This window comes from Drosophila sulfurigaster, chromosome 2R (genome assembly GCF_023558435.1).
Source record: "Drosophila sulfurigaster albostrigata strain 15112-1811.04 chromosome 2R, ASM2355843v2, whole genome shotgun sequence".
Classification (NCBI taxonomy): Eukaryota; Metazoa; Arthropoda; class Insecta; order Diptera; family Drosophilidae; genus Drosophila; species Drosophila sulfurigaster.
In genome coordinates, this window is record NC_084882.1 from 17631870 (window position 1) to 17653825 (window position 21956).

The window sequence follows — 21956 nt, forward strand, 5'->3', positions numbered from 1 at the left end:
ACACACTCCCAAAAAAAAAAAATGAAAAAAATATATATAAAAGAAGAAAAAAATTAGTTTCACCTCTTTTTCATGCCATGCGCTTAAAAAGCGCAGCAAATTATAAACAAGCGAGACTGACAAAGCAAGAGCGAGAGCAACCAAGAGAGAGAGAGAGAGAGAGAGAGAGAGAGACTCCACATGCAGCGCCCACAGTTGCTGCCGCTGCCGCAGTGTTGCAGTTGCATTTTGGGTAACAACTTTTTGGCAACACCAAAAAAAAAAGAAGAAAAAATGCTCACAAGATTGCAATAAAAAGAATAAGCAAGCAAGCGAGCAAAAAAAAATGATCAAAAATAATAATAAATAAAAAATTAAAAAAAAGAAAAAAACTACGTCAAATGACAAACTGTAGCCAGCGTTGGCGTCGACGGCGACAGCGGCGTTGGCAGCGCTGTCGAAGCCGCCGTCGTCGCGCTGGGGACGATTACATAACAAGCGCGACACGTTTTTTGTGCAAGCAACGCGAAGTCGACGATGGCGACGTCACATGGCCAAAAAAAAAAGGGGGCACGACTGCGCGACTGCCACAAGCTGCTTTGCCGGCGCAGGCGACGTAATAAGCAACAACAACAACAGCAGCAACAACAGCAGCAGCAGCAACAACACGGCGTCAACAATAAGCACAAAACTCGACTCGACTCGACTCGCGTCTTGTGGCTTAGTTGCTGTTAACGCAGCCGCTGATTGAACTCCGAAAATTTGGCATCATAATGTGGCTTTCTTTTTTTTCCACATACACACACATACATCCATTTAATGCATATGTATATAGTTAGTGTGTGTGTGCGCATAGAGATCTGCAAAGCTGTCTCAATAACTCTGCCTTAAAGAGACCTTTTCGAAAACGAACTATAACTGCAGCAAATAAGAGCAATGTGCTTGATGAAGCGACTGTCAGATACCCATTAAAAGTGAAACGGTGCGCTTACGTTTTCATATATCGATAGTATTCGATTACGTTTTCTTGATTTTAATTTTCTTAATTCTCCATTTTTGTATTAATCGATAGTAAATTCTATCAGCACTAGAACTGAAATTATTCATTAAAGTGAATATTTTTTTATAAAATGTATACATCTTTATCAGATTTCCGAATTTGCATATTTTTGCATTTATTAGGGATAATACAAAATTATTCATTTGAAATATGAAAAGATTGACATATTTTGAAATTAGGACGTAAATACATATTCTTAAATACAAAAGTGAAATTCTGTGCCACCATTAAACAAGTATTATAGGGAAGCGAGCTTCTATAAGAGGGGCATTATAATGAAGTTGGCATCTCGTTGGGAACATCTCGTCATCGAACAAAACGGCGCATATTTGACTTAAATCGCATTACTATAATTAGTATAAACAATTTTATGAACAATTGAAAATTCAATACAAATACCTCAAGACTTTTTTTGACAACCTTATAGAAACAACTGATCAATAATATCGATAGTTTAACCTCTTCAATTCATCCATCACTAACTTCCGCTTGTGCTTACTATCGATAGTTAATCGATTATCTGTCTGGAGTTGCGTTTACAGGGTAACTGTGCGATAAAAGCTACTTTTGAGCATATCTTTCATCTTGGCCAACTGACTGGCGTGCGCCTTTTGGGCCGCCCTAATTTCGCTTAATTACTCACACACACATACACACTAACGACACACACACCACAATGGAAGAGATAACAACTTTACAAGTTGTGCGTAACTGCGGCGACGTCGCCCGCATTTTAGCCTTCTTTTTGGTTTTGCTTTTGCTTTTAATGTTCATCATCTCGCCGTCTGGCGACGAGCAACAATGAAATGTGTATTTAAACAACTTTTTGTTCCCCTCATTTCTTTTCGCTCTTCAATTTTTGTGTTGTCTGGCATTTATTTTTTTCTCTTTTTGATGTAATTCAGCTTTTAGTTTTTTTTTTTTTGTGGCACTTTTGGATTTATTTTTATTACATTTTCGGACTGCTAAATGTTTGTTCGCGCAGTTTTCACTCTTTTTTTTATTTTTGGTTAAAAGACTTCGAAATTTACGTTTATTTACAATTTGTCTTCATTTAGGGCGCGCACACACACACTCAAAGTTTTCGGGGCCAACTCTTTTCTCTATCTTTCTTGCTGTTTGTTTGTTGTTGTCACGCAGCGCTCTTAACTGGGCCTTGACGCTGTCCCCGGGCTCTGGGCTTCATTTAACTGTGTGTTTGCTCAGTTTCCAAGTTTGGTAGTTTTCTTTTGATTAGCAACTGAGTTGAAAGTTTGCGCATAAGTTTAAGACAGCATTTTGGCCACGTTTAGTTGCACAATTTGTCCCAAAATCAATGCCATAAACATGAATTGATTAGCCACAGTTAAGATAAAGATTTCTGAGAACCTGTTGCCATAATTCGCTGTTGTGTGTCAAAGGTCTAATATTATGATTGTCTCTCGGCCACAGAGCACAACAAACAAACAAAGCAGAAATCAAGGAGGCAGCCCAAAACAATTAAGCAACAAGGCAATAAAATAGAAAATTACAAAACAAAAGAGAACCCAAGGTGGGCAAAGCCAGAGCCGAAAGAGAAATGCGACATAAAAACCAGCAAAAAAAAAAGAAAGAAAAACGAGAATTAATTCTGATTGTTTCGCTGCCTTCGCAGCGTTCTTGACGTCGACGTCGACGTCAGCGTCGCTGCCGCAGCGGCCACCAACGCTGCAGAAGAAGCAGAACGAAGAACAAAAAAAAAAAAAAAATCGTGTGTGGCTCCTCCAGCGTCACCGAGGCCGAGGTCGACTCTCATGTTTGCTGCTCTGAGTGTGTTCTGCATGTGTGTGTGTGTGTGCGTGTGTGTGTTTGTGATTGTTTAGGCTCTGCGTCTGCGCTTGACACACACACACACACCAACACACACACATATGCTTGTGAAGCCGCACAACTTTGGTGGCATTCTTATAATTTTTTTTTATTTAAATTATTAAAGCAGCAAGACAAACAACACCGAACAGGAAAAAAATACACACAATATTTTGTATTATGGGTAAAAAGGGGTTTCCTTTTCGGGATTGTGCGAGGTCCAGTCGAAGCATTTGAATCACAAGCCAGGTAAGCCAAGAGCTACCTGTCTGCATGGTCTTCAGTGTTCAGTGCTCAGTTTGCTGTCTGCGTTGTGGTTGGCTGGCAAACTGGCGACGTTGAGGGCCACACACATTGATAGCGGGCTGTAAAAGAAGAACAACGCACGCACTTCAAATTAGCCTAGCCGCAGCTACAGATACATTTGTATCTGAGAAGTGTGTTCATGTGTGTTCGCTCGGTCTTTGCATGTTTGCTCCAGCTCTCGCACATCCAAGCCGTCCATCCATCAAAGAGCAACCCAGAGCGAGTTGAGGGGCATCCATCACACACACATCACACACACAATGGACGCAAAGCGAAGATTGAATTATTTGCCATTGAGGCGTAATTGTTAGAAACGAGAAGCTCAACGAAGAATAGACCGCTACGGACAGGGCCACACACAGGTGCCCCTGCACCTTCCTGGTGAGGTACTCTCTTTTGCTGCCAGCTGCTTGCCTCTTCTGCCACCTTTTCTTTCATTTTTTGCCTTTTAATGAGCGTAAACAAACGCCGTGGGTAGTCCAGAGTCTCTCGTCTTCGTCTTCTATTCTGCCTGGGATCGTTATTTCTTGTGGTTTTGGAAACTCGACAGCATGCTGTGTGTGTGGCAAGTTCGATGAGGGAGGAGGGGGGGAATCCTTGGCAAAAGGACAATTTCATAATTAACTCAAGCAGCAGCCCACCCAGATGCTCAGACACAGACACAAACAGACAGAATCGAATTGTTTGTCGTTTATTTTGACACCCAGATTAAAATCAACGGCCCGGCCTGGGTGTCTTGCCCCTTTGTCTTGCAACATGTTGTTTGCCACAGCATTGACAAATTATTCTCGTGACCAGAATGCTTCATTCAAATTTGGCAGGAAATGGATTGACAAACAAGCGAATTCAAAAGAAATGTGCAAACAAAGAGTAAGATACAAGTTAAGCCAAGTTAAGTTGTTACGTTTTGAGTTATGTAGTATTTTCTTTTGGGCCAAACACAACAAAAAAAAACAAGTAAGAAAGCTACAGTCGAGTGTACTCGACTGTGAGATACCGGTACCCAATTTGATTAAAAGCAATATATTTTGCGGTATTATTCTCAAAATATACCGAATATACTGCAAATATACTAAAAAATACTAAGAATATACCAAATGGTATGTTTGGTATATCGATATAGTACACCATTGTACAATGTGCTAGATTGTCGGCCAAAGCAACTAAGACCCCAAGTAAGTAGGCGTTTTTGCCCATACAAAAGTATTTCTTTAATAACTTCCACAATTTTTATCTGATCGAAACCAAATTTTCAGGAATCATAACTACTATAGTAATTATTGTATATACCAAAATTCGCAGCTTTAGCTTTAAAATTACGCTTGTTATTCGATTTTTTTGATTTGCGGGGGCGGGAGTGGGCGTGGCAAAAATTTGAAACAAACTTGATCTGCGTGCAAACATAACAAATGCTGTCGAAAAAAAATTATAGCTCTATCTCTTATAGTCTCTGAGATCTAGGTGTTCATACGGACGGACGGACAGACACACAGACGGACAGACACACAGACACACAGACGGACAGACGGACATGGCTAGATCGTCTCGGCTGTTGACGCTAATCAAGAATATATATACTTTATAGGGTCGGAGATGCCTCCTTCTTCCTGTTACATACATTTCCTGTCGGCACAAAGTTATAATACCCTTCTACCCTATGGGTAGCGGGTATAAAAACACGAAAATATCACACTTTCAAGTCGGATATTGTATAATCGCTGTTGCTGCTGCTGAAACAAGCAAGCAAACAGCAAACAGAAACCAGCATTAACCAAGCCAAGGGCAACGTTAAACTTGCCACGCATTTTTTTCGACACTTTTCCCCACATTTTTGCCCATTCCCCAGTGCACGGCCTAAAACCAAAAAGAAACAACTCCCAAGCCAAGAGAGAGAGAGAGGGGGAAAGGGAGAAAGAGAGAGCCAAAAGACTTGGACAACTTTGGTTACGAAAATTTATTACAATGAAAACATGCTTTGTTTGAAGGGTGATCGACGGATAAATTCCCCTACGCCAATAATTCAGTTTTTGTGTGTGCGACTTTTGTTAAATAAATTGGGGTGGTAAATTAACTAAATAATCCATCAGATTAGCTTCTCAAATCCTAAATTATCCTATAATATTATTTGGAATATTTTGTTTAATGCGAATGTTGGGAAGGTTTTGGAATGGAGAAATATAAAATAATAATACACCATCTTAGATTAGTTTACAATTCTTTTGGGATGCAAAGATATTGATAAAATTTGATTATCAGATTAACTCATCAAATTGTTAATTTCCTTAATACATTATTTGTAATATTTTGGAGAAAAAAAGCATGTGTATTTATTGTGAAACTCTTAGAAAGTTTTTAGGATGACAATATATTTATATAACTCATCTAATTTCCTTATTTGTTTCTCTAAATTAGGTTTAATAATTATGAAAATGTGTCGAAGACTGTTTTGTGAATGTCGAATAATAAGTTGTAATAATGTTATAAAACTAATCATAAATCTAATCAGCAATTCTTCTGAAACTTCTGAAATATAAGAAAAACAATTATGTTTTTTAAAAACTGTCTTAAATAATTTAATAGAAAACCCATTCAGTATAAAACTGCAAACAAATCGCATAAAAATACCAAATTGTCATTAAGTTATCGCTGAGCTAGTTTCACGCCATATTACAAAATGTCTTGATAGCTGTGATAAATAAATAATAGATAAGAAAAGCGATAAATATGATAATGATTATGCCTACAACTTGAGTGACCTCTATAAAGCGCCCTTCCCCCCCTCTGCTGCTGCTGCCAGATGTGGAAATTGTCTCAAGTGAGTTAGAAAGTTTGCCTATCGATGTAAACCGACTGATATAACATTATTTCGTTTGTTTTTTGTTTGGTAGGCGGTCAAAGCTGCTTTGTTCGAGTATGTGTGTGTGTGTGTGAGATTTTGTGAAATGCGGAAAGCGTCAGTCGGAGGATTCCCTCGACTTCGACTTTCCTCCAATCACTTTGCAAGCTGCAAAGTATTGTGAAAATTTGAAATGTAAATTAAAAGAGAGTGTGAGAGAGCGGGGGGGAAAAGAGATGGAGAACATACAAGCCAATACAAAAAACACAAAAAACGAAACCGAACCGAAACGAAACGAAACAAAGCAAAGCAAAAGTTGGATAAAAAAGCGCTGCAACCAAAACGGCAATTGCTGCAAACTGATTACGAAAAAGAGACTCGCAAGTTTCACTCGCCACAAAGCGGCGCGGCACGAGTGCGGAAGTTATCCCACAGCGTTTGCGGTGGCAACAGCAACAACACCAACACGAGTTCCACTCGAATGTATCTTTTTTTTGGGGCTGCTTACAACTTTATTTCGAGTATCTAACGGATGCGCGTCGTTACTTTGTATGTGTGTGTGTTGGCAGCTTGTTCAACCCGTTTTTCGCATGGATTGTGTGGCTTTTTTTTTTAGTCAGCTGCGATCACCAGCTAAATCGCCTCTTGAAGCCAATCAAATCAATTAACACTTTCGTCAGCCCACGCTGCGCAGCCCGCGTCACACTTAACAAGCCAAAGAGGGAGCGAAAGAGACACAGAGAGAGAGAGCGACCGATGGCTCTGCTTTAGTTTACAAAAAAATTGTCAAATTTCTCAAAAAAAGGTGACGAGATGAGAATGAAAATGAAAATGCCGATGACGTCGCCATATCGACATCGCAGCGCGAGCTTTAGCCTCAGCGTTAAAGTCGGCGTCGACTGCGGCTGCGGCTGCGACTGCGCTGCCTGCCTTGGTCGTCAATGCGTCGCACACATATTTTTGCTTTGTGTGTTGCTACTGAAAAATTGGGTTATTGTCAGAGAGACGGTCAGCCATCAATCCCCCCTCCCCTCCCATTCTCCGCTGTGCTTGCCTTAATTTTTATTGAACTTTTTGTTTTATTTATGGAAATTAGTGTCAAGTAAATCATGTGCATGCGCTTTTAAAACGTTTATCGATAGCAGGCAGCAGCGCAATATGGATTTCTAAAAAACAGCTTGCAGCTTATTGGAAATCGATAAACGATAAAAACTGCTTTCGAATAACTGCACGATAAATATGGCAAAGGGGTTGGTTGGTTGTGTTTGTTGATACTAAACACAGCTGAAAGGTGAACCAGTTGTACCGTTTCCGCAATTTGGAAGGAAGTGCTAAAAGGTCAGTGAACGTCCAATGGCCTCTGAAATCGCGCATAGAAATAGAAATACACACGAGTGTATATGAATTGATCTCTCTAATATGATATTGAACGACAACCTTATACAGCAGTCTGTCTGTGTGTGGGCTTCGTGTTGTGGACCGTAAGCTGAGCAACAGAGAGGGCAACAACGAAGTCAACGCATCACTTGTGACTGGCAGCTAACCAATTGAGTAGGCAAAGTTAGTGTCTGTTCCCCTTCTCCACTATTTGGCACTGCGCTCCTAGCGATAACTCAACTAAAACGCAATCGCAACTCTCGCTCGACTTTCAACACCTTGCGACTTTTTGTCGGTATATTTTGCAAAACTTCAAAGCAAACGACAACGCATTACTGTCAAATTTTCACACATTCAATTTTGTAGTTGTAGTTGTAGCTAATGGGCAACAGATTGCAAGCAAGAGAGCAGCGCACACACAGTAGCTGACATGTGTGGCCCGGGCCAAAGGACATGGAACACACACGAAGCCCTAGGGGCCGATGCTAATTTGCACGCCATAAATGAAACGAATGTGTTGAGTGGGCATGAAGCGAAGAGAAGAGACGACAGAGAGAACGAGCAAGAGAGCGTATGAGGAACGAAACTGAAGTGGAGTGAAGAGCCGGCTGATGTTGTTGTTGGATTTGCTGTGCTAGTTGGGTGGGCCAAGACAACGCCACCAACGACGTTGGCGACTGCAGGCGACGTGACATGCGTTGCCGACAACGCCCCTGACTTAATACACACACAGATGTATGTAACGGCATATTAATACATACACAAAGATGGAGAGTTGAGTGTGTGTGCGTGTGTGTCGAACCCCCAAAGGGAGCTGAGGATATATTGGGGGCCAAACGCCGATATGTGTGGTCAATCGAAACTGAAGCTGACGCCGCCGCGCACTTTGATGTAAAGTAGGAAGCGCCGATAAGCCAGCCGCGGCAGAGGCAACAAGGCTACGCGCTTTCGGCGGCTCAATTGATGCAAAGAGAGCGGCAACAGAAGTCTCTGTGACTAAATGATTACGGCTTATCTCTACACGAAGGACCTCCGCTCGCTGCCGATGGTCATTTCATTCCATTGTTGTTGGTCATTCCATTTCATTCCATCACCATCGCCATCATCAGCAGCAGCAGCATTTTGTGGCCTCGTTCGTTCGCCTCGCCCTCGCCCTCGTCAGTCCTGCATTGTACTTGTACATACATATGTATAAAAGTCAGTGTGTACGTAGTACAATTATCAGCTGCCGTTGGCCCTCAGTTTAGTGCTCTCTCTCTTTGACTTGCGTGCTCGCTCTCTCCGCAGTTGCGCGCTCAGTGGTTTTTCAGTGTCGCTTCCTTTCTCATACGCTAGTCGACCTCACACAGAGCGCGCCCCACCGACGCGACGCGACCGCCTCTAACTGTGTGTAGGTGTAGGTGTGTGCGTGTTTTACGTTTCGCCACGCTTCAACGTTACATAGAGTGGAAACGAAACAAAAACGAAACGAAGTGGAACGAACGAAAATTGAAACGCTACGAACAGCAGCAGCGCTGCCAGCGTCGACACCAAAAGTTGCCGTGCACTGAAATCGGACAGCAGCAGCAAATGCTGCTGGTGCTGCCGCTCACTCAATAGCAGCGCAAGCAGCGACGCCGTCGTTAGTCGCTCGACTCGTTGCTCAGTTGACTACACTTGGTTCAGTTCTCCGCAAACTTTCAAGCGAAGCGGTTGTGGTTCGTTCTCCTTCATCTCCGTCGTCTTCGTCATAGTCGTTGTCGTTGCGCCCACTAAAAAAAAAATAAAAAGCTGACAGCCCAATAAGCAGCAGCTGCTACAGCAATATAGCAACAACAACAGGCCTACATTTTTTAGATAAAACAACGACGTGTGTGTGGAGCGAGCGAGCCGAGCGTATTGCAGGGTTTCAAAAGTGTTGCAAGCACAACCAACAACAACAACAACAATAAATAGCAATGATTTTTATAGATTTTTAAAACAAATATCAATTGAGCGCGCTGAACGGTTAATTAAACAACAACAAAAATAATACAAGAGTGAGCAATATAAAATTACTTAATAATTTGTGTGCTTATTTTGTGTGTGTAATAAATGTGTGTGCAACAAGCAGCAATTCATTAAAAATACAGAAATAATAAAAAATACAAATCAAATCAAATAAACAAATAAATAAAAAGCGCGTTAATTCGATTGTAAAATGTTTGAGCCGTATGTGAAAATCAAAAAAAAAGCGAAACGTGCACGAAATTTATCAAAATCAAAATGAGAATGTCGTCGATGTTGTTGTCGATGTGAATTTGGAGCAACAGCAGCAGCAACAGCCCCAACAACAACAACAGCAACTGTCAAGTGATAATTGTTGCTGCCAAAGTGGCCCGCAAAATAATGTTGCTAGTGTTAGCGCATTAAGCAGCGCATTGGCCGAGACGTCAGCAGCGACGCCAGCAGCAGCAGCAGCAGCGACGCCAGCAGCAACAACAACTACTGCGAGCAGCAGCAGCAGCAACAATTGCAGTCGCCTGCAGCAGTTGATATCAACGCCTCCAGTATTACTGCGCAGATCGTCGCTGTCATCGTCGACGTCAGCGTCGCCGTCAGCAGCGGCGTCAGCGTTGCCGCAACACCCACACGCTGTTGTGGCAGCTGTGAGCACGCCAACGCCACCGTCGCAGCAGCAACAAGCGGCAGTGCCTTCGGTTTTGCAACAACATTTGGGTCACCTGAATTACGAAAGTGGAGCAACTGCAGCAGCAGCAGCAGCAACAGCGGCGGCAACCAGAAGTGGCACAGCAACAACACTGGCGCAACATTTGGCAACACCCAGCAGCATATTGCAGGCAGCATTCAGCAACAACAGTAGCAACAGCAACAACAACAGCATTAGCGGCAGCAACAGCAACTTGCAACACATTTTAACGCGCGCACAAAGTTCCTCCACCTCCTCCTCATCCTCCTCCTCAACCAATTCCAATTCAAGCTCCTCAAACAACTGCAGCAGCGCCTGTGCAGGCAACAGGCACTACAACGGTGGCAACAACAACAGCAACAACAACAGCAACAGCATTATTGCCAGCCGCCTTTTTGGACCAACTTCGTCTAGTGCCAGCTCCAGTTCATCATCATCATTAGCTGCAGCGAGTTCATCAGCCTCTTCCTCTGCCTCTGCCTCATCGACGTCGCATCACCTGTCGCCGCATCACCATCTGCATAGCCATCATTCCGCGTTGACCAATTCCATAACGAATCGTATTAATCAATCGATACGGCGGCATCTCAACCAGCAACAGCATCACCACCACAACAACAACAACAACAACGCCTCAACCTCAACTTCATCGAGCAGCAGCAGCAGCAACAGCTCCAGCTCGAATTCTGCCTCAGTTGCTGCCTCCTCGTCGCACTATCAACAACAACAACAGCAACAACATTTTAATTGCGTGCATCCTGCACAACAGCAACATCAACAGCAGCAACAACAGCAGCAGCAGCATCACAGCAACCATCATCACCACAGCAGCAATCACCATCAACAACAACAACAGCAGCAGCAGCATCATCATCATCATCACCACCACCAACAACATCAACAACAACAACAACAAAATCAACATCATCAACAACAACAACAACAATCTCCTCTGTGCCTAGTATTATTAGTTAAATGCCCAAATTCAAAGGAGTTTTGTAACGCCGCCGCAAATTTCTGTGATAAAAGGTAAATTCAATTCCCAATAATCATTATAATTAAATGCCGGAAAATGCATTAAAAAAAAACATAATCAACAATTAATATGCGCAAAATGGCGAACAATAACGTTTAAGCGACTTCCGCAGTTTTTTTTTTTTTTTGCATAAATCGGAAATGAAGCAACGCTGTTTATAGGCAGAGTTATGAAGGAATTATAATAGAAATCAGTTCAAATTTGAACTCAATTATATAGTTAAAATAAATGATTCGAACAGAAAGAGTAAAAAAGTAAAGATGCATGGATAAGTTGTAAAGAAAGAGTAGTTAAAATATGAACAAACTTGAGAACTAATTGGAAATGAAATATAATATCAATATTGAAATATAATATTAGAAATGCTGCCAAAGTTTAAGAAGTTAAAATCAAACCAAATTAGAAAAAATAAACTAAAAAAAATGGGTTTAAGTCCAATCTTAAAAGAAATATGATCAAACTTGAGGAAGATTGGAAATTGGAAGAAAAGAAACAAATTTAAAAATAATTGGAAATGAAATATGAAGAAATATAATATCGATATTGAAATATAATATTAGAAATGTTTATAAAGTTTAAGAAGATTAGACCAGTTAAAATCAAATGATATTAAAAAAAAAAATAAAAAAAACGAAAACTAAGTACAATTTGAAAAGAAAACAAAGAAATGCTCAATAAGATATAAAAGAAATTTCCAATTGAGAATAAAGCATTTTACAATGCTGACATCAATTTCATCAAGTAAAACTTGAAAGAAAGAATTTTTTTGTGTGTCTCCCAACTAAAACTACTTGACCCCATTGAAAACCTTCGAGTGACCTGATCATCAACCTCGTTATACATTTTGATTAGCACTTGAAAATCGTGTTGCATCCTTGAGTTTTGAGCTACAGTAGCAAATTTAGTGTTGTGTTGTGTTGTATTGTGTGTTGTTTACCAACATTGCTGCAGCTTGCTGTTGTTGTTTGTTGTAGCATATTATAGTGCAGTGTATTCATTTGAATGACTTGCCGTTTTCACTGGCATTCATTGGGTGTTATTCATTTGCGAAGCGAGCAAGCGATATTTGTGCTAGTTTAATTTTCAACCTCGACGTAACCCACTTTACCACTGACCTTAGGCGTCAGTGTTGGTAAACGCTTCGAAAGCCCAAGAACACACTTCAGTGTTCTCTCTCCCCCCTATCCCCTCTCCGTCCGACGTTTCTCTTGCTCTCTGACCTAAAAAGCAACAAAATTAATACAATTTTCGGGGGTAAACAATAATAAATTTAATGCTGATGCGTTTTGTTTGCTTTCGTTGGGTTGTGTGCTGCTCCATTAATGTGGAAAGTGGGTGGTTGCTGGTTGATGTGGCAGGGGCAAGTCCAAAGGTAAAGCAGCTGCTTGCTTGTCACTGGAGAGTTTTGTTTGTTGTTTACAATCCAAATGAAACTGAACGCATATCCCTTTCTTCATTTCATTTTATTGCTCTCAGGGAAACAGCGTCAACTTTAATTTTGTACTTGTTGCTTTTGTTGTGACCTTGTGGCGCCACAAAGTCCAATGGGAACTCAAGCGATATATGGCAATTGTGTGTGTTCTGAGATTGTGCCAAAATGATTCATGTAAAACACATTTATAAAAACATTCAAACAGTTGGAATTTGTATTATATCAGCTCGTTTTTATATTTCTATTTCTCTTCGAGATATTGCTCTAGAAATTCTACAATTTATATTCTTGCGTAGTTTTTCAATTAGTTTTTAGCTTAAAAATTCCGATAAGCAATCTTCAGTTCGATACAGAAAAAGAAATTTGTTTTCAGATACAAATTGGGACGAAATATATATAGAAGAAAAAGCTTTTCTAGAGATCGATTCGTGATATCGATGGATAACTGTAACAGTTGTTTGCTGTGGACTGCATTTCAGAGTCTGAGTTGTGGTTTTCTGTTGTTTCTTTTATTTAATATTTCTTTTTCAATTTTTTTGCACGCCCTCTGAGCAAACGGGACGGGAAGTTTGCTTCAGTGCCTCGGCGTTGCAAGGGTCCAACGATGATGCTTTGGCAACATGTGGCAGCAACATGGCATGTTAGTGGGGAGAAGCTATATTGTAAATGCTTATGTAATTATTAAAACACATTCGCTATGATTAAATCCTACTACAAGTTGTTTGTATTATAAATACATTCAACTCTGGCAACTTTCTCATTTTAATATCAATAAGTAACATACGTTGTGGATTGATGTATGTATATGTTTAATAAATTATTTAAAGGCAACTTTCAAAAGTTATACACGCATTTCGCTTGAAATTAAATTAATTAACAACGCAGCAGGCAAAACTGGCAACAATGTTGCCAACAACATCGCCTATAACAACATGTTGCCAAGTGGATGCTAAGCTTAGGCTGAGCTGAGCCTGTCAAAGGCATTTCACTGTGTGTGAGTCTGTGTATGAGTGTGTGTGTGCGTGTGTTTGTTGAACTCTTCGCTTGGGCGCAATAAATGAAATGAAATCATTGCTACAGATATTTCACTTTTCACTTTGCTTAACGCATTTCACCCAATAATCATCATCATAAAAAAGGCAACAACAACAACAACGATCCACTCTTTCACTTGGGGCCCACATTTTGAATTTAGAACAAATCTCTACGGAAACCACAAGAAGCAAACAAACACAAATTTCTAAGCCAATAAAAAGATATTTGAAGCCAACTAGAGATAGATAGCGAACGAGAGAGAGAGAGAGAGATAGAAGAGGATAGCATGCGCCTAGAGAAAAAGTAGTAGAAATCCGGCAACAACAACAACAGCAACAACAGAAATGAAAGCACGACAAAAACAAAATGTGAAAACGCATGAAAGCCAATTTCTTGTCGTTTCCTTCGTTGCCTTCACTTCGTCGTCGTCGCAGTCGCCGCACAATTTGTTTAGAAAGTGCAGAGAAATGGTAAAAGCGGCAAAATGCAAACAAGCCGCTACAACAACTACAACAACAAAAGCACGCCAAGTTTGGCCCAAAACTTGAGTTTGCTCAGCATTGTTAAAAATTGGGCACAAAATGTTTATTAATTTATTGATTTCATTTCATGCCTCAACACGATAATGAAGTACGACTCTAATCATAATGTGACTCGTATGTTGTCTTCTGTCTCTTTTGCACTCGTCTTCTATCCATCATCTACTATTATACAATACTATGCGCCAAGCCACGCGTTAAACGGCAACGTGCTCACTACAACCAGAAAGCGTGAGCGAGATAGGGAGAGCGTGTGTAAGCTGAGCTTTGGCAACGACAACTACGTCATCAAACAAGTTTTGACTTTGCACGCTTTTGTTGTTGTTGCTGGCTTCGCTTTACCGATTACATAAAACACAACGAGTATCGTTTCGCTGTTCGTGCCTCGCGGCGATGTGCTCTCGTTTCACATCGTAGCCCAACTTCGGGTTACACTACGACTGCGCTCGGGTGAAATTCGCTGTCGCTGCGACGCCTACGCGCCTGCGCACACACACACACAAATACATACGAGAAATAAATACAGGCCAGTGTTTATGGAGTCTGGGGAGGGGGAATGATGGGTCTCATTTCAATGCCTGCTTGTAATGTTTACGTAATCGAAATATGTTTTCCCTTTGTCGTTATTTGTTATTAACGCAAAAAGAGTGTAAACTTTCATTTATGTTGCAATGCGGCCGCCAAAGTGTCAAAACTTAACGAAACTTAAGCTCTGCCCTCTTATAGCATCGATCGTGCAGAGTCAACTTTAAACTTTTTTGGTCACTTCTTTTTTTAAATCATTAACATAGCTCAAGAGGAGAAATGTAATTAACCTTACCCTAATAGTCAGCAGTGCAAACTTCCAATCTTTGGCAAAAAGAAAAAGAGTTCGCAGCAGACAAATTTCACTCTACTTAAATGATTTTATACATTTTATATAACAACAACAAAAATAACAGCCAGCGACTTTCACGAAAACTGCAAGCAAAACTGCAGAGAAGACAGAGAGAGAGACTGAGACGTTGAGGAGCTTTCTCCTTATGCCTCGGCCTTTGCCTCAACTGCGCTGCGACGGCGCTGCTAAAGGCAAATGGACGCCACAAAAACAACAGCAACTGTGACTGCAAAAACAATAAAACGAAACGAAACGTAACGATAAAACGAAACTTGAGCGTGGGAGTTTTGAAAATTAATATGCATTCAAGTGTTGACATCGACTCCAAAATGTGTGTATGCCTCTGTGTGTATTTGTGTGTATGTGACTCCATAGGGCAATACAAAGAAGGGCGATGCAAAGAGAAATTGCATGAGCAGTGGGTGTTTGTTGTTGTTTTTATTGCTTTGGTGACTGCATTTAGTGATGCGGAAGTTAAGAGACGACGGCGCTTTAAGAGTAGTTTCTCTTTTGAAATCATTTTCATTGGCATGAAAGATCACATTATTTAAATTAAATGGCCGTCGTTTCTTCGCTAAATTTATCTTTGCATCGCATTTATACAAATACAAGCAAGTATGTGTGTGTATGTAAAATGAAAAGCATTTCCTTTTCTTCAAAACGTTTTTTTCACTCGACTCATTTGTTGTTGTTAGAGGCGAGTGAAAGGAGCTGCTGTTGTTGTTTTTGTTTTGTTGGTGAAAACGGCAACAACAACAAACACGAGGCAGTGAAAACTCATGCGATAATTTGTTGTAAAAAATGAAAATTTTCACCATTTTTATTATTGGCTTGCCTTTTGTTGTCGACATTCGTTTGGAGGCTTTTTATTTTCATTTTTTCCCTCCCTCCGCTGTGCACTCCTCTATCAAATTTCATTTAAATGCTAATGAAAAGTTGCCGGAAGTGTGTGTGGAAAGCAGCAGCAGCAGCAGCGTCAATTATATAACATGCCTGCTACTCTTGGCGGAAAATTGGTGAAAAGTTGTAAGTGATTGTTGCATTTGGCGCGCTTTTCACTCTTGGCAGCTGAACGCGACCCCCACACGTCTCGCAGTCTTCCTCTCTTGCGTTTGTCATAAATTCTCTTTACATTGTTGACCTGGGTTGCTAGATCGCAGCATTAGCAGCGTGTCCGTGTCCAAATAAATTCGCTTCAGCTGCCGCGCAACAGAAGATGGCAGACTAAGCGCACACACATAAACACGCATGTGTATTTTATATGCAGCAGAGTGACCATGTCATTTGTTAGAAACATTTATTACCCCCGCACTGCGTACAACGCGACCACCAACCCTCATTCTTTCAACTCTTAAGGTTCATCCCAATGCTGAGTCATTACGCGCTTTGGGAGTTCTTGACGTTGGCGTCGAGGGCAACAGAGACAGCGATTGCGACTGCGACAGCGTCACATTAATCATCACACAATATTTAACCTTACCAACAACCACTGTAAGGGAGATTGAGGGGGCGGAGGCTGCCTCCAAAAAAACATTTAGTGTCGTTTTCTCTTTATATTTGGTATATGGTATTTTTAACCTTAGCTTGCATAGTTCTGCGCCATGGGCTTTGCCTTGTGGCGGCGCCATCCAATGCCATCAAACCAAAAAGAGTTTTTTTATTTTGCTCTGAGCCCTTCAAAAGCTTTTTAAGCGACAGACCGTGAGAGCAATGATGATGACGAGAGAGCACAGAAGAGAGAGCGAACAGCACAAGAGAGCGGACAACACAGCTTAAGCTGAACGCAGGTGTTTGTCATTGTGTGTGTGTCTCTCAATGCCAAATCAATGTCATTAACACTAAAGCACACTCACTAAAAATTGAATAAAGCTACTTGAAGGTACTAAACCTGACGATACACAGCGCCGTTGCCTTCGCCGCATGATTGACGTCGCAGTCGGCGTCGACGTTGCTGTGATTTCTTGTTCTTGTTGTTGTTGTTGTTATTACTGCTGCTGCTTCCGATGCTGGTTTACGGTTTGTTCGTTCGTTTACCTTGATAAATATTCGCGTCAACCTTTTAACACACGCACGCGCTGTTGCACACACACAGACACACAAACACATACATACGGGTGGATTGAAGGTCCTTTTTGAGGCATTTGATGGCCACTGGCTGGCAGATGTATCAACTCCTTGGTTAATCTGCAGCTATAATAGTGACGGTTCTTTTTCTTCCGTTTTACGTGTTGTTTTTGTTGCAGCCTTGTAAAGATTTTTCTTTTGCTTAATTGTATATAAAAATGTTGCCGTTGTTGCTTTTGTTGAGTTGTTCCTTTAGCATCTGCTCACAGCTCGCATTGTTATTGTCTCTACATGCTTATGTGTGTGTGTGTGCAGCAGATCCTCTCTTTGCTCTCCCTCACCTTCGTCGTCGTCGCCCATTGTTTGTCAATTTTCCACTCTTGGCAACATTTTTGGCCTTTTGTTTGCTGTCATCTGCGTTTGCTCTTCCTCTTCTGCCTCAGTTATCCTCGCTGTTGAGATTTTCCCGAGCCCACACAACACATCACCAAATTTAGTTTTCATTTACCACTTCAGCACTACAGTTGTCGCGCTGTCCACTCCGGTGCTCGTCCAAAGTTCCTACCAGAAAAAAATTCACTCAAACTGTGATCAGAATCCACACAACATACAAATTGCTGTTGTTAAATAAAGGCGAACGCCCTGTGCTTTCAAAGCTTTCGCTCTGTCTCTCTCTCTTACTCAGTATTAAGCTCGCCCACTCAAGTTGATCGGTCAAAAACGTTTCTCACTCAATGCGAAATAACGTTTGTTTACTCACGAATTTTGCTTTCGCTGCCATTTGCTGCACTTTGCATTTTGGCGCATTCCATTTTGTGATTTCCGTGTGCTTGTTCATCGTCCTCGTCTCCGTGTCTCGTGTATTATTTTTGTGTCGAAAATTATTGTTAAGAACTTGCGTGAAAAAAGTGAAATTTGATTTGAATTTTGTTGTGTGGCAGTTTGATATTTATTGCGGCAAGCTGGAGAACTCGCTGCTGTTAAAGCTGCTCAACTTACTCGCCACACATTCGAGCGCCGATAGCAACTTAGTCAAGATTGAGTTTGAGCGCAGCATCATGGATCTGCTGCAAGAGCCGAGGTCAGCTCAATATTTCAGTTATAATACGATCTATATAAAATATTATAATATAATCTAGTACTAGCTTTACTCGGTAATCTATGAAATTTTTGCTAATTAAAATTCTTGTTCGTTTCTGCATTTTACAGATTGGCGGTGAACGAATGTCAGGCAAGCCAAACAGCTAGAGTCACCTCGAACCTGCACGCATCCAGTAGCACAATGGCGGTCAGCCGTGTTCCCTCACCGCCCTTGCCGGAAGTTAATACGCCAGTTGCTGAGAACTGGTGTTATACGCAGGTAAGACTTTGAGACCACCAATAATCCACCAAGCCAAGCCAAGCCTTCCCTCTCCCTATCCCTATCCTGCTCTTAACCAAAATGGATTAAATTACAATGCTAAAAGAGATCTGCGCGGATCTGGCTGGTCAATGTTTGCACTCCTATGGATTGCAGCTGCGCTCGAATTTCAATAAACTGTAAACTGAATCCGCATTTTGTGGTTATGTGCACAGGAAAATGCATTTCCGTTAGCTCCTCTTTCTTTCGTTCTTTCTTTCTCTCTCTCTCTGTGTGTCTCTTGTGTCGCAGGTGCGCATTGCATTACAAATTGAAATTTAAACCAATTTCCATTATGGGAAATACTAAAAAAATATACAAAACACCACAAGAAATATGAAAAGTTTTAAGACAAAAATAAGCTCAAGCTAAAGTTCTTTAATGTTATGCGCTTGCTTTAGAAACTCACAGAAATATGAATTAAAAATATAATATTCTTATTTAACAAAATGTATTTCTTTGATTGCAGGTCAAAGTGGTTAAATTTAGTTATATGTGGACCATAAATAACTTTAGTTTTTGTCGGGAAGAAATGGGTGAAGTACTCAAATCGTCCACATTCTCAGCCGGTGCTAATGACAAACTAAAATGGTAAGTAAAACCAATTCAAATCTGAAATGTATATTAATTCGTATTCCTCATTTCTTTCAAAAGGTGTTTACGGGTAAATCCCAAGGGACTAGATGAGGAAAGCAAGGATTACTTATCATTATATTTACTGTTAGTTTCGTGTAACAAATCTGAAGTCAGAGCCAAGTTCAAATTTTCCATATTAAATGCAAAACGTGAGGAAACCAAAGCAATGGAATCCCAGCGGTAAGTTATAATTAAATCTTTTAATATTGAATTTCAACTAATTGATAAACTTCTTTCTCTTTCTCTGCAGAGCTTATCGTTTCGTGCAGGGCAAAGATTGGGGCTTTAAGAAGTTCATACGCCGCGATTTCCTTTTGGACGAGGCCAATGGCCTGCTGCCCGAGGATAAGCTGACCATATTCTGTGAGGTCAGCGTTGTGGCGGACAGTGTGAACATCTCCGGACAATCCAATATTGTGCAGTTCAAAGTGCCGGAGTGCAAGCTCTCTGAAGATCTCGGCAATCTCTTTGACAATGAGAAATTCAGCGACGTAACGCTCTCGGTGGGTGGCCGTGAGTTCCAGGCGCACAAAGCCATTTTGGCAGGTAAGTTAGAATGGAAAATGATTAAATAATCGACTTGCAACTAATAGTTATTTCCATATTTTTGCAACAGCGCGCAGTGATGTCTTCGCGGCCATGTTTGAGCACGAGATGGAGGAGCGCAAGCTGAATCGTGTCGCCATAACCGATGTGGATCATGAGGTACTCAAAGAGATGCTTCGATTCATCTACACAGGCAAGGCGTCGAACCTAGAAAAAATGGCTGATGATCTCTTAGCGGCTGCTGATAAGGTAAGTTCTTAAAATACCACAAATGTTTTGGAATATATATTCATTTTGTATCTATTTCGCATTACAGTACGCACTCGAAAAGCTGAAAGTGATGTGCGAGGAGGCGCTGTGCGTCAATCTCTCTGTAGAAACAGCAGCCGAAACGTTAATATTAGCTGATCTCCACAGTGCGGATCAATTGAAAGCACAAACGATAGATTTCATTAATACGTAAGTGTTAAATTTAATATTGATCTGTTTGTGCATTTAATTAACAATCGATTCGCTTGTTGTAATTTACAGTCATGCCACCGATGTGATGGAAACCTCTGGCTGGCAAAATATGATCACAACACATTCACATTTGATAGCGGAGGCATTTCGTGCCCTCGCAACACAACAAATCCCACCAATTGGACCACCAAGGAAACGCGTGAAAATGAGCTGAAACCATAATGCAGAAGTAAACTGTCAAATAGCATCAACAACAACAAAAACAACAACAAGAGCAACCACAATAACACCAACCAGCAACAGCAACAACAACAATACCTACAAGAGCAACAATAATAATTATAATAAAGCAAACAAATGTAAAGCAATTTTCAATAGTTGCCTACAATTTGAAGAAGCATATTTCAACAGATTTCAAACGAATGCAACATTAATTAAGGCAGCTACTAATATTATTATCAATAACAACAACTACAGTAAAACATCAATAAACTGGCTGCAGCCAGCGGTAGAAGAAGCAACAACAAATGCAAAAGCAAGCGAAATGTGGATTGTTTCCAAATCGGTTAATTTTATTTTCAATAACTTGATAATTGTAATATTCTTATTTTGTTGATTTATGATTATGTTTAATGTTTATTTTTAAGAAACAAAAACAACAAAAAAAACAAAAACAAAAAAACAAACAACACAATGAGAGAACAGAAAAAAAAACAAAACAAAAAACCGGAATGCAACAAATTTATAAATAAAAAAAATAATATAAAATGAAATCAATTTAATAAGTGAAGAGAACGAGAGAGAGAGAAAGTTTATTAAGAAGAAATGAAGGCAAATATAATCATATGCATAAAAATAATAATAAAATAAAATAAAGTAAAAACTTTGCGTAACTATTATAATTATGATTATTATTATTATTATTGTGTAATTCTATTATTATTATGATTACCGCGTATAATTACAAAGCGTACACTTTGATTGTGATGTATATTCGATGAGTATGACTAATGCATAATGATACGGATATGATAATGAAGTTGATTTATATATTGTGTATATGTAAACTCTGCTAATTGAATTCAAGAGAGCATTAAAGGTTTTATTTTTGTATTTACCGAATGAAAAACACTCCCCCCCCCCCTCAACTCCACAAAGCACTCACACACACACATACACACTCACTCAATTACACACTGACATCAGCCTCAAAAGAAGAATCTTACTTCAATTAAAGAGCTGCAGCCACCGCCGTTACAACAACACACCACACAACAACAACAACAACAACTACAAGAACACCACAAGCAGTAAATTTGAAACATTTGTATACATTAAATTTCTATTCTACTTTCGTTAAACAAAACAAATAAAAATAAACTCCAATGTTTTTTTTGTTTTTAAGTATTTAATGCAAATTTCTTTATTTCGTGTATAAAAAACTAAAAAAAAATCGAAAGCATTGAAGAAATAAAAGCAAAATGTAGCACTCTGTGTATAGTAAGCAAAAACAACAACAAACAAGTCTTTCTTCTAAACAAATCAACCAACAGCAACGAGTCTTCTACCAGTCAACATATAGAGGGTATATATATGTCTGGATTGGATAAGTCTGGACAGGATTTGATCGTTCTTTAGCTGCAATTGATGAAGTTATTTTCCCCACACAAAACTTATTTGCAAATCTACAAAAACAAAAAACAAAAGTAATAGCAATTAAAATAGAGCAAGAAAACGAATAAAGTAAAAGTGATAATACTCATCCAACTAACTTATAAATATTCAAGTTTTTATAAGATCGACTCGAATCGAATCGATTAAACTTACAAAATTTGATGTTTACTACCATGAGAAGTGTATCTAATGCAGTTGGATAC

The 21956-nt window shown here is 40.1% G+C and overlaps 1 protein-coding gene across 1 annotated transcript; it reads left to right on the top strand.

Annotated features, from left to right (window-relative positions):
- The first annotated feature begins 9549 nt into the window (after nt 1-9549).
- LOC133838297 (protein roadkill) lies at nt 9550-20852 on the top strand. Its single transcript, XM_062269364.1, is given in 9 exon segments — nt 9550-9588; nt 9590-11082; nt 18246-18396; nt 18905-19026; nt 19090-19251; nt 19322-19617; nt 19688-19866; nt 19934-20076; nt 20149-20852. Coding segments are annotated over 9 exon segments (2715 nt in total). The 5' UTR covers nt 9550-9564; the 3' UTR covers nt 20294-20852.
- Nucleotides 20853-21956: the final 1104 nt, after the last annotated feature.